Raw genomic sequence first — 13,776 nt, 5'->3', positions numbered from 1 at the left:
TACCCCCATGCACGAGATTTCTCCTTTGCCTTGGAGTGATGATTTAGTTCCTCCTTGTAAAATTTCCATGGTCTGGGGTCGGTGACTGCCTTCCCTTTGGCCGGGAAATGCTTTTACAACCCAGTCACTTCAGATCACCAGCAGTAGAATCACCCCAGGAAGACATTTTTTTTGACGGTGTGACGTTTACCCAAACATTCGTGTATGAGTTTTAGGATGAGCGTCTGGCAGCGTGCCGAATCCAAATCGAAAATGCTCTTCTGTGTAACATAAGGCAGATGTTCTAAGTGAGGTACGCACAAACCGGTCAGCTACCTTTTACCCCCCCTAGGTCCTGGGGAAATCTGATAACCTCGCACCAGGGGATGCTGTCCAGGAGGTGGCAGCTTGGTGAGGGAAGATGGGCCACATGATCTCTGAGGGGCCTCAAAAGCCAGGGTAGGGGCTGGACGGGGCATCCTCGAGCTGAGCTAGAGAAAAGGCTAGAGTGGAGGAGACCGTGGCTTGGACTGACCAATCGTCCAAGCCTCAGACATTGGCAGTGTATCAGTGGCAACGAGAGGGCGGAAATCATTGTCACTGGCTGTCAGCCCACCAGGGCTCCCCACAGAATTTCACAGTGGACAGCCTTCCTCTAACACTGGCTGTGGGCTCTCAGTATACACGTAAAATGTCCCCGTACCCCACTTCCTCCGGGGCATGCTTTCTTGGAAACGGGTGCTTACTGAATCCGTGCCGCTAGGTCCCTGTGGAGGGGCTCAGCTCGTTACATGGGCAGTACCCTTTCCCCCCGCCAAATCCTCTGTGAGTACGATGTGCCTTGGCCGTGGATTCTTCCAGCTTCTGGCCAGTCCTTTTAGCCTATGAAAGTATTTTCTATTAACAGGCTCTGTGGGATGGTTTATATGCGTGTACTTATGTTTTTTGGCAAAATATTTCAGAAAGCGTGGTAACCAACCAGGTATTCAACAGGCTGCCTCTTCCTGTCCAAAGCTTTTAGCGTTTCTTCTGTGCCTTCTAGACTCTCTCTCAAAACCGCCAACAGACATGTACCGGGCATCTCTGAGGTGCCAAGCCCTGTGCCACTAGGAACATGCTGTAGTCACAGCAGTGCCGGAAGTCCCTGTGCTGCTCGAGCTCATCCTCTGGTGGAAAAGACGAGCGTTAAGTGACCAGGAATATTACACTAAGCGGACCTGTATGGAGCCCGGCCACAGTGGTGAAAGAACAGGGTGTGGTAGCGGGTGCCAGAGAGACCAGGCCCGGCGTGGGGACAACGGGTGGCTTCGTTGGAGAGGTGACACGTAAGCCGACGCGTGAAGAATGTGCCCTAGGTGCTAAGTCGACAGGGCGGAGAGGAGTGTGCGTGAAGGCGCCGAGATACAGGAAGCCCTGGTGAGGATCGAGAACGTGACTGTGGAGGCAGTGAGACAGCACCGAAGCGTTCTAAGTGGGAAGTCTATTTTTAGAGGCGCTCTCTGGCATCAAACTGGGGAAGGGATGGAACAGGGAAGCAAGTCAGGAGAAAAGGTGGTAGCCAAGATTAGGCTGACGAGGAGAAGGGAACAGATTTCAGAGATTTGCAGATGCAACCGGAGAGCTGGTGCTACTAGATGTGGGTCGGTACCTCCTCACTGTTCCTTCGCTCTTCTTAAAACGTCCTCTGCCCGAGCGTGCTCTGGTTGATGGTCACCAAGTCCCAAATGAGCACGTAGAGCTAAGACCATTCAGATTAGGTTACTGGCGTTCCTGTGAAGGTCCGCGAGACCCTCCTGAGATTGGGGATCGACCCGGAGGACCCACGAGAGCCAGAAAACACTGGTATACTCCCAGTCATGGTTTATTACAGCAAAAGGATACAGATTAAAATTAGCAGAGGGTAAGAACCCATGCGGCACAGTCCAGGAAAAACCAGGTGGAACCCCCAGGTGTCCTCTCCCCGTGGAGTCACACAGATGTATGTGCTTCATCCTCCCAGCTGCGGTGAGTGACAGCACGTGCTAAGGGTTGTCAACGGGGAAGCTGACCAGAGCCTTGGGGCCCCGAGTTTTTACTGGGGATCAGTCACGTGAGCACAGAGTACCCATCGTGATTGTAGTTCTCCAGCCCCCCAGAGCAAGAGCAGGTATTTACGCCACATCAGGTTAGCATAAAGCATCTGATCAGACCGGGGCCAGGTAGCCCCAGGCCTCTGGCGTGCAAAACCCTTGATGAGGCAGACGATTGCAAGGGTTCAGAGCTCAACTCCCAGAAGCTGGTCAAGGGCCAGTCCTCGGGAGACTGGGCCTTTCCTGCAGCGGCGTAGCCAAAGGAGCCTGGTGGGATGTGGGGGGGAGAAGGCCTGAGCAGGTGAGGTTTTGTGCTCCAGGCTGCCTCTTGTCGAACACATCAGGGAACCTCATCTAGAAAAGAGTCCTTTTAGTAGATTGTAGCAAGCTGCCGGGGACCCCGGGCCATTCGTATTTTGGAGCGAGCCTCCACATCACATGGCTCGGTGATAAGCTGTGGGTAAGCCTGGCATGTCCTAGAAACCAGCCGGCAGAATCTGGAATACGGACTGTCCCCTGCCTTTCCGTCTACATGATCATTTCCATATCAGAGTTTAATGTAATTTTATCTGTGGTCCAGCCTAATCTCCTAACTCAATGGTGGTTGTCTACTTATTAGAAGTTAGATCTTCCCATATTACACAGCAATCAGGAAGTTACACCATCTAGACTCTCAAGATGTTTACTTTCCCAGAAAACTTGGGGAATTTGAGAAGTGTTTGTTTTGAAAAGGAAAATATATATGAGGTGTGGTGCTGAAAGAGCATTTGCACTGAGCCCGTACTGAGAAATTTAATGTGAGAAAAAGACAATGTGCTTTTGCCAGGACCTCCGTGGGTGATGTCGTAAGAATAAAAGCAGTGCTACTATTTAAAACAACCAGAAAGGAATGAATCCCGCAAACTGGCACTGAACAGATGGCTTGTCTGGGCAAGATCAGTGGGTTACCAATGACAGGAGAAAAAAAAAAAAAAAAAAAATGGCACTCCTAAGTATTGATAATAAAACGCTCCCCGGGTAGAAAGATTGGCCGTAACGTTCCGAGTAGACATAGTTTGGAGAGGTCACTGCTTTGCAAAGGCGGGGGTGAGGTTATTTGAATAGCTCGCGATCCCAAAGTGAGTTAGCATGAAGGCCAGAATGCGTGCCCGTTGGAAGAGACTTACGGTTCAGCACCTCCTCCCTAACATCATCACGTTATACAAGCTATTCAAATATCATTAAAGATGCTGAAGTAAAAATAAGGAACCTCAGTACTTTAGATTAAGTGGGAAGAGGGGTCTGCACTTGTAATTATTTTCTGTCATATGGAACTTGGGTAATCATGCTAAATGTTGAAGGCGAAGGAGTGAACGTTTATAATTATGGCAGATTTCTGTTCATTTGAGGGAGACTTCTGATTTTCCTCCCAATCCAGGCTTCATTTCAGGAGCTTATCTTTTCTCAGATTCCATTTGCTGTTATGCTGTGCAACATTTCACGGTAAACTGGCTGTTTTATTCATTGAAACCCTCGTGGAATCCTTTGAAGGCAAATCTCCAGTGTTTTAGCATTATCATGGATAATTAAGGGGTGAACTTACCACATTATAAGAAAAGTAGAATTATAATAACAACTAACCTTTTATAATGCTTTTTATATGCCAAGCGCTATTCTGAGTACTTTACATGTATTGGATAATCCTCCTAACGTGCCTCTTTTAGGGTAGGTTTTATTATTGTCCCCATTTTACAGATGAAATTGAGGCACAGAGCCATTAAACTGCTTGCCTGAGACCACACAGCCAGTGAGTGGTTTCCGATTCCACAAAATACAGGTTCGTACGCTAACCCACTACGCCGCTCACAGACTACAAATTAATCAGAAAATTGGGATGCCCCCATGTGTGATAAGTAGCGTAACCAGTAAAGTAAGTGGAAATAAAGAAAAAAAAAAATCCCTAATATTAATCCCAAATGTTAAAGAAAAAGAAGTCAACGAGCAATTATTTCTCTGAATAGATTGCTCTTTGTCCTCAACTAGAGTCTAGCGGGTGTCACGGATCCGTAATGAGTGGCTGTTGGGGCCGCGGCCACTGCCAAGCCGATTTCAGCAGGGCCACGGTGGACACTGATTTTGAGAAAAACAGGAAAAATGGGACTGGTACTGTGGCCGCCCCCGTGGGCCATTTAGCTATAAAACGTTGTACTAATAATAACTTTGTATATTGTTTCAAAGGGTACATATAGGACTTAAAATCGTAATTTCTGTTCTTTGGTGGTATCTCGTAGTGGCTAAAACATCACTTATCCAGAGTTGGTCGCAAAATCGGTCCATCTGGTTTTATTTCCTTTAACTGGAAAATCTTTGTTGCTTCAGCCCTTCCTGAAATTATTAGTGAGTACTAAATATCCCCCTTCTGTTTCACCTTACGCCGCGCTCTGTGACCGCCGTTGGTCAGTGCCGCTGTTGTTTCACCCTCGCTCTGTTTTCTCGACTCCGTTTCTACGAGGGAGGAGACCCGGCTTTGTGCATCCTTTCTGCCGTTCCCGGCACCAGTCAGACACACAGCGCTTGCCGGCTCATGAATTGACTATAACCAACTTCATTGGTTCTGAAAAATACGACTGTGGCAAGCCTGGTCCGCTCTTTCTTTGGTCATTGAGGATTGTAGTTCCCGACCACAAACCTTAGTTATGATAGTTCGGTCCTGTCCGTCGACCAGCTGTGAGATACTGAGCTACCTCGAAGACAGGATTTGTTGTGTAACCATATTTAAATCCGAAGCACCTAGCACAGCAGGGAGGAGCACTCCGGAAAGGTTTTTCAGCAAATGCACGAGTGAATGAATCCGTGCTGCTCTGTTGTCTCACCTGAGACGTCGATCTTTGTGTTGAATCTCTGTTGGAAATTTGTATTACTCTGGATTGTCTTGTAAAATTCCAAGTGTTTAATAGGGCTCCCACCTGTTTTTTTAAATCAAAGTTGTATCATCTGTGCTTTCATTTTCTTAATCACTGATTTTTAACATTTCTACCTATGATTTACCCTGAGAGTATTGGAATATAAGTGGCTTGCATCATTTTTAACGCTCAGAAACGCATTAGCACATCTTTATAAAAAATCTCCATCTGTCTGTGGCATTTTTGCATGCTTATTTCATGTGTCAAAGTGCTTGAAGGACGCACAGAATGGAAACTAAACAACAGATTTTGTGACTCCGGAAGATCAGAAGTAGCACCCAACCAAGAAACTCTTTTCTCCTTCCTTTGCCCGTCGTTCATCCGTGTGTATTTGCTGTGCTTGCTGGTCTAACATATTTCTTGTGTTCTCTTTGCCACTATAGTCGCGCAGATCGTTTTCTTATAATGTATGGAAATTTAAAATCTGGAATTTTGAAATTAGTTGAAACAAATGTCTAAAATATCTTCCGCCCCAGGGAGAAGGCTAGCATGGTTGTGCCTGAAGGGAGGGAAGGGAGAGATGAGGGGAACCTGGACCTGGTGAGAGGCTCCGCGTCCACAGGCTCGCCCACTGACACGAGGAAAGCAGGTGAGTCCTGCCCTTTGCCGGGCACCCCCGTCGCCTGTAAAGGAGGCTGTGGGTTTCCAGAGCTTCTCCGCAGAGGTGAGGTTTTTCTCAGCAACCTCGTACAGGTGGCTGCCTGCTCCCATACCCGGTGCCCGCGCTGACGTTCGCTAACCATGTGTCCCTCCCGGGCCGTTGGCTGCTCATCTGTAAAATAAGGGGGCTGGTGCTCCAGGCGCCCCAACCTCGGAATCCGTCACGCCCCGGCATTGCTCGCAAATGTGATTGGCTGAGATACAGAACTCAAGGAACCTGTACAAGTGGCAATTAGGTTCTTACCTTCGCCCAGAGAAGCCGGTTTACCTCACAGGTAGGCAGGAGCTGTGCGGGGCACGTCCCCACTTCTCTTCCTGTGTCCGCGCGTTGCCTCTTGGCACGTCTCCCGATCCCGGGTGTGTGGCGCCCTCATTGCGGTCTGCACTGTGGCATGCCAGCAAAAGCTGCCGAATTCCGAGCGCGGTGTGACCCAGGAATAACCCTGTCCCCCTCCCCAAGTCCCCGTTTCCCCCTGGCGGTGGCTGCTGCCAGCCAGGTGGCATGAGGAAAGCAATATGACTGAGTTGACTTAGCGTCCAGAGCGAGATTGCTTAGAGCAGCAGGACTCCAGACGTCAGGGTCCTCGGGAATAACCCCAGAGGCTTGTCAAAACTGCGGATCCACAGGCCCCCCTCCATGGAAATTCTGACTCAGTGAGTCTGGAATGGGATCGGCCTCTCGGGGCCTCCTGATAGGAGTGATCCCAAGACCCTACTTTGGGAAACTTGGCCTCAGAGCATCTATGTCTTTTTTGAAGAAGATTCTCGTTGACTCAGATTGGCTGCTGACATTTCACGCAGAACTACCGAACATCAGCCATACGAAGGAAGTGAGATTTGAGCACGTAGACGCCATGCAGAACGCCGTTTACAGAAGTCCGTCCTTCTGAGTTCAGTCCTCCAGGCCCTCCAGCTGCCATAACAACTTGCCACAAATCCAGTGGCTTGAAACAGTATACATTTTTTTGAATGTTTATTTATTTTTGAGAGAGAGAGAGAGAGCGGGCGCACAAGTGGGGGCGTGTTGCAGAGAGAGAGGGAGACACAATCGGAAGCAGGGTCCAGGCTCTGAGCCGTCAGCACAGAGCCCAATGTGGGGCTCAAACCCCTAAACTGTGAGATCATGACCTGTGCCGAAGTCAGACGCTTAATTGACTGAGCCACCCAGGTGCCCCCGAAACATACATATTTATTATCTTGTGATTATTTTCTTCAAATTCTGGAGGCCAAATGGGTTTCACTGGGCTAAAACCAAAGTATAAGCCAGCTGTGCCCCTCCCACAGGCTCCAGGGGAGACCCCATCTCCTTGCCTTTTCCACCTTCTAGAGGCACCTGTGCTCCTTGGCTCCTGGCCCTTCCTCCACCTTCAAAGACAGCGCCTCTGACCCTGACCTTCCTGCTTCCCTGTTTCACTTGTAAGGACCCTTGAGGTGGGCCTGGGTAATCCAGAATAATCTCCCAATCTTGAGATCCTTAATTTAGTCACATGTGCAAAGTCCCCTTTGTCACGTAAAGTAATATATTTACACATTCCTGGGATTAGGATGCGGGCATCTTAAAGGGGCCACCATTCTGCCTACAGCAGCCCCTGGTCCTTCCGGGTGTAGTCCTTCAGCCAGCATCCTTAGCACCCACCTGCGATCTCATTAGAAACACGGTGTCTTGGGCCCTACCCCAGACCCTCTGAACACAGAACTGCCTTTAACTTGCTCCCAGGCTGTTCTGTGCACATTCAAGTGTGAGAGGTTCTGGTCTACCGGCTTACGGTTTTTCCCACCTTCTTCCATTTTCCCGCCTCCGGACTCACTGGGACAAGCACTAACAGCTCCAAAGGTTCTCACAGCAGCTTATAAGGCGGTTTACTCAGCGAGCCTTTTTAGGCATCTAGTATGTGCCGGACTCTGGCTCTGCCGTGGGAATCAGGAGTAGAGTGGGGCCGTGTGCAACCATCAGGGACGGTTCTTAGAGGGCCAGAGAGAAGGCAACAGTGAACGCTGGTGTTCGGGAGTCATTTGTGACTTTTCCTTTTAACTCTGTTCAGTTTAAGAGAAAATCGCCTTTAGTGACTCTGTAAACAGACCTTTCTGAAAAGAGAGAAAAAGGAGGAATAAGCATGGGTTATTATATGACAGCGGATCCGAGGTTAGCAGCAGCAACCCAGATTTTAAACGTTAGTTGTTCTGCTTCGTCCTTGACACTTCTTCCTCAGTGACATCACTTACCGTGCCACCTTTTGTTAACAGGTGGCCAGGAGCAGAACGGTACCCAGCAAAGTATAGTTGTGGATATGCGTGAGTTCCGCAGCGAACTCCCATCCCTGATCCACCGTCGGGGCATTGACATTGAACCGGTGACGCTGGAGGTCGGAGACTACATTCTGACTCCCGAAATGTGCGTGGAGCGCAAGAGCATCAGCGATTTGATTGGCTCTTTAAACAACGGCCGCCTCTACGGCCAGTGTATCTCCATGTCCCGCTACTACAAGCGCCCGGTGCTCCTGATCGAGTTCGACCCCAGCAAGCCCTTCTCGCTCACTTCCCGAGGTGCCTTCCACCAGGAGATCTCCGGCAATGACGTCAGTTCCAAGCTCACCCTCCTCACGCTTCACTTCCCCAGACTCCGGCTTCTCTGGTGCCCCTCCCCCCACGCCACCGCCGAGCTGTTCGAGGAGCTGAAACAGAACAAGCCGCAGCCCGACGCGGCCACGGCCATGGCCGTCACGGCGGATTCGGAAACCCTCCCGGAGTCAGAAAAGTATAATCCGGGTCCCCAGGACTTCTTGTTGAAAATGCCAGGGGTAAATGCCAAAAACTGTCGCGCTTTGATGCACCACGTCAAGAACATCGCAGAGCTGGCCAGCCTGTCGCAAGACAAGCTGGCGGGTATTTTGGGCAACGCCTCGAACGCGAAGCAGCTCTATGACTTCATCCACACCCCTTATGCCGAGTTTGTGTGTAAAGGCAAAATGAGAAAGTGAACGAGGGCGGCGGCCGTTTTCTTATCCCGTGACTGTGATTTCCAGCCACCCTGTACCGGAATGAACAGACCGAGATGAATCACGAGCTGAGAATTCCGCTCTCTTCGGCACCTAACGACCGCGCAGTCCGCTTCTGGGGTCAGCGGACCACAAGCCCAGATGCCCCTCTGGACTTTGTGTTTAGGCACTGATTTTAACCTTCCCATGCCGGCCCGCCTCCCTCCCTGCGCCTGCGCCGTCAGGGCCAGAGGCAGGGCAGCGTGTCCCGCTCTTCGGTCAGGAGTCAGAATCAGGCGAGGCGTCTCGTGGGGGCTTGTAGGAGGCCGCTCTTGACGCGAGCAGCAGTTTATGTTTCCCACGCAGGCCGATAAGACACACCATCATGTCCCTGCCCTCTTTGTTCAGGACGGGCCCCCGGCACGCCGAGAAGGAACCTTGTCTGCCATTCCTTGCCAGTTCTCACCCTCTTTTCCGCAAATGCGCGCTTCCCCCTTTAAGAAAAACCCACGGGGACTTCCTCGTACTGACGTAAGACGTAAGATGGCGCCCCGTGAAACTAGCTGGTTCCTCAGCCCCCGAATGTGTGTGACGCGTACCAGAACTCGATTGTGCAAAGCCAGCAGCTTTTAAACGTGAGATGAATTGTTCCCTGTTTCCAGAATTTGATGGTGAAGGAGCGCTGAGGACGCGCCGTTGTGCAGACATCTCACCTCCTGAGTCTCAGAGAACTCTAAGCCCAAAGGGCTCGTTAGAGTCTCTTAAGACTTCCTCTTCCCCCCCCCCCAAGCCTCTCCCCACACGCCTGAGACCACCAGCGCCAGATCCTCTCCACACGCAGCGTCAGCCCACCCTCTGCTCCCCGCTTCGTGTCCCTGGGCCAGCGTGCTCGCTGGCGTCTGTGTGAGGACTCATGGACAAGCAAACGGGTGGCCCCCCGAGTCTTTAAGATTGGGTTTTCCTTCTTGCAGTGGAGATAAAAGAAGTACAAGTAAATGGAAGATCAGCGCATAGAATATCTAAGAATTCTAGAGAAATTCACACACTTAAAAATTCACAAAGCCATCTCCTTCTCAAACCTTCCGATTGACTTAGGTTAGCTTTATACTGACGTGCACATACAGGACATTCATAGCATCTTTGTGCAGTTTCTAAACTTTTCTATTTCAGCTTTACTAAGGTATTATTCACACATCTAGTAACGAGTAGTAAATTTTCTACCTCAAGAGCTGATGCGGATGTAGACAGCAGTGCCGTCAGCCACGCCGCACAGTTTTGCGTTTTCCGCGTCGGCCATGTTTTCGTTTGTCACAGTGTTTGAACTCAGAGTGGACGCGGGAGCACAGAACAGAGAGTGGTCTTAGCCTCCACAGACGTTCTTTGCACCGGCCTTTCCACTCATATTGACGTCTTGATCCCTCCATATCATATGTTAACACTTGTTGATAAGGTTAAAGCAGACGTGGATTTCCAACTCTCTGCCAGGGTAGGACAAGAATGAATTGAGAGATATCAAGGAACCGTGTCATTACACGGAACTGTGTACAGTGATCTGAGGAATGGAGAAGACGACAGGAAACAAAAATTAGTTTAAGGTAGAATAAATAGTTGGGCTACTCATTTTTTTCCCCCAGAGTTAAAAATACACCCTTGAGGGGCACCTGGGTGGCTCACTTGGTTAAGCGATCGACTTTGACTCAGGTCATGATCTCGCGGTCCTTGAGTTCAAGCCCCGGGTTGGGCTCTGGGCTGACACCTAACAGCCTGGAGCCTGCTTCATATTCTGTGGCTCCCTCACTCTCTGCCCCTCCCCTGCTCACACTGTGTCTGTCTCTCTGTCTCTGAAAAATTAATGAACATTAAAATAAATATACACCCTTGAGAATAGAACACAAAATGTTGAGAACATTTTGTATTTAAGAGTCCAGTCAGAGTTAAAAGTACATTAAAATAGACATCCTGCCCCAAATGGAAATGGCTATTAACAATTTTTCTTCACCCAGTTCTAGCTCTTCTGCTTGTGGCAGATGAAATTGCTATTTTTGTTTTCTTCGTGTGTAATCCCACCTGCCGTATTTTGTTCTTCCATTACATAAAAGGCAAATCCGAACATAGCACATTTTTTGATGTGGGTTTCCCTCCGATAGAAGTCTTCAGAAATAAGCCCTAGTCCAAATCTACCATTTTAAACAGCCCTTGTTATCTAGTACCACATAGATAAGTCTTAATTGTATTCAGGGCGCTCTTGTCTCCCTGCTCTGATTCTGTCATTTGCTGTTGAACCTACCGGACCCTTGAAGACAGGCAGGCGTGCTGCCTCACGTGTATTTAATTTATGGACGATAGTTTCTAATGAACTCCAACGTGCTCGTTGTAGACACAAGTCTCCCGCTGCCACTTCCCGTTCCCACTAAGGAAATACATCTTAATGTGTGTCCAGTTGTGGGGAGCCTTCAGTACAACCATCGTGTATTCACTTTTATCACATTCTTTGACACATTTTTACAACCTGAGACTCTTGGCAAAGGACTAATGCATGAATTTGCAAAACTAACGTATCGCTTTGTTTTCCAGCATCATATTGTTACCTTTGCCTTTTTTTTCCTTGCAAAATAGTAAAGATCTACTTCACTTATGAACTCACGCTTAGCTTTTTTCCAAACCTTTTTTAAAAACCTGAGATCAGCATTATACTGTTTTTTGAGCTTTTTTGCATAAAAAAAATCAGCACGTATGAAATGGAAGAGAGAGCACTTTCACTGAAAATAATTGTCCCATCCATGCACCCATCGGGACACAGAGGGTTAAGTCTAGATTTGGTTGTGTTGAGGTAACAGAATATAGAATTAATAAATGGCCTCCAGCAAGAAAGCCTACCCCGAAGTCAGTCCAAAGAAGTGGGTGGGGGCAGAGAGACAAGAGTGTTGTTAGTCTTTGCTTTTGTTTTTCAAGCATAATTTGATTTTCCTCTGGCTCAGAAAATTTCTTTAGGGAACTTCTCTTTTGTGTTCAGTTTAGCCCAGAAACATCCTCCTAAAACCCAGCAGTTTAGGAAAGTTCTTTTCTCAGTCTTGAATACATTCAAATGTATCCAGACTTCAACACGAGTTGTCATTTTTCTTAATTATTTTGCTTTCTATTTTGGTTTATTGCTACTTCCTGCCCAATTCTGAACTTCAGTACTTAACCGTCTTTATCCACAGGTTTTTAGTGGGTCACACCCCTGCTGTTTTTTTTTTTTTTTTTAATTTAAGGTTATGTAAGCCAAAAGGGAGACTGATTCATATCAATTTGTAACAAGAGGCGTGTGTGTGTGTGTGTGTGTGTGTTTAATAAAATGTGTATTTATTCAGTGTTTTCCTCAGCATTCTGTGGGCAAAATAAAAATAACAATGTATAGTGAAAGGACATGTGTTCCCAACGGGTCGTTTTTACCAACATGTTGGTAACTATAATCAGAAAGGAAGACAATATGTAACGTGCTTTCTTTTTTGTTGTGCACAATAAATGATTGCAGACCCCAGCTTCTGCGTTTGACTTGCGTGACAAACCCACTTTCTAAGGCTGCAGCACATTTTTCTTTTCGGTTATTTTTCCTTACTGCCTTTTATTTTGTGCGTATTTCCTTAAGGAGTGGGGGAGAAAAAGTATTCTTCTGAAAACACTCGTTTGTTGACGTGTAATGAATATGTGCTAAGCACAATGCCTGGAACATCTTAACTCAACAGAGAGATTAATTTCCTGCCGCCCCTGACTCATAAGTTCTTGTTCCTTCAGCGTCAGAGTTGAAAGTAAATAATCCTTGCAACACATCTAGAATTTATTGTAACCTCTTATGTTTAATTATTATTTAATTGGCTTACTAATTGGCTCATCTTGAGGATTTCGTTATTTTCATTTCCGTCTTAAAATGTAGAACCGATCCCTTTGTAACAAGGCATAAGACAGGTTATTTTGCAAAATGTTTTAATATTGGAATAAAGACTGGTAGAATAATTAACCCTTTTTTAGTAGTAGTGATATAATTCAATTCACATTGACTGAGCCCTTGTGCATGATCTCTTTTCATCACAAAGACAAAGGTGCTATTATTTAAAAGCCTCTTTTATGGTGGGGGAACTGAGGAGCAGAGAGGTTAAGTCATTTGCCCAGGGTCACCCAGCAGTAAATGATGGAACCTTGATTTGAACCCAAACAGTCTGACTCCAGAGCCCATGCTGAAACATTGCTGATGAGTGGTGGGGGGAGAGAGGTTTGTGCCCACTTTCAAATATTTCATTACAAATATGTCACAGAGAAAGCAAATTGGTTTGTTTTCATGCCTCTCTTAGTTAATAGTTTCAAAAGCAAGTATATAAAATTTGAAAAAAGGTCAAAGAGATTACTGAGCTGGATGATGTCGGGGCTCCTGGCTGGCTTAGTCAGTGGAGCATTCCACTCTAGATCTTGGGGTTGTGAGTTCAAGCCCCACGTTGGGCTCCATGCGGGGCATGAAACCTACTTAAAAAATAAATAAAATAAAGTAAAAAAGAGCTGGATGTTGTTCAGACGCATATGCTCCCTGGGGATTATCTGATTTTCCATGGCTGCGTACCTCTTACTATTTCACAACTTTATGAGACTAGAGGTTAACTTGTAGAAAACCTGAAAGCAATACAAGCGATTCCTGTTGAGTAGTGTTGCAAGGTTATTGCCTGGTGAGACATGAACCAGTACTACGTTCATTAGCAACTTTATTTCCGCGTTCATCTGACCAGCTACCAATCTCTGGGTCTTTAATTTTCTTTCTAATCAGTCTTAACATCTAACTGGTTTCCTCGCGCATTGAATCTAATAAAATCTTTGACCCGTTTTGTTGTTTCTATTTGCATGAGAGCCACGTTTCTAACTTTCTGAAAAAATCATGCTTTGCAAATGGTGTTGCCAACATGAGCTTCCATATGATGATAAAAGCGTGTTTTCAGCCTCAGTCATCCCCAAATTGCACCTTGTAAACTAGAAGATGGGTAATATACATATGCATATGTTTAAGAACTGTGGTTTGATAACTAAGATGTTAATACTACAGACTATAAGTGGATCAAATTTAAGAACTATAGACTCATTTTAAGATGCTCTGTGGACCCCTGTTTCTCTGTTTACAAAAGCTTA

General features: G+C 47.2%; 1 protein-coding gene across 1 annotated transcript in view; it reads left to right on the top strand.

Annotated features, from left to right (window-relative positions):
- The window catches only part of ERCC4 (ERCC excision repair 4, endonuclease catalytic subunit), a 34,438-nt gene extending 24,250 nt beyond the window's left edge, over nucleotides 1–10,188 (top strand). The window contains exons 10-11 of the mRNA XM_040459004.1: nucleotides 5,467–5,579; nucleotides 7,895–10,188. Of these exons, the coding sequence (XP_040314938.1) occupies nucleotides 5,467–5,579; nucleotides 7,895–8,628 (847 nt within the window). The 3' untranslated portion in view covers nucleotides 8,629–10,188. The remainder of the gene's footprint in view (nucleotides 1–5,466; nucleotides 5,580–7,894) is intronic.
- The last annotated feature ends 3,588 nt before the right edge of the window (nucleotides 10,189–13,776 follow it).

The sequence above is a fragment of the Herpailurus yagouaroundi genome, unplaced genomic scaffold, assembly GCF_014898765.1.
Source record: "Herpailurus yagouaroundi ecotype Mexico unplaced genomic scaffold, PumYag 222, whole genome shotgun sequence".
Classification (NCBI taxonomy): domain Eukaryota; kingdom Metazoa; phylum Chordata; class Mammalia; order Carnivora; family Felidae; genus Herpailurus; species Herpailurus yagouaroundi.
Note: the sequence above shows the minus strand (reverse complement) of the source record. Positions and strands in the feature narration are given on the sequence as shown.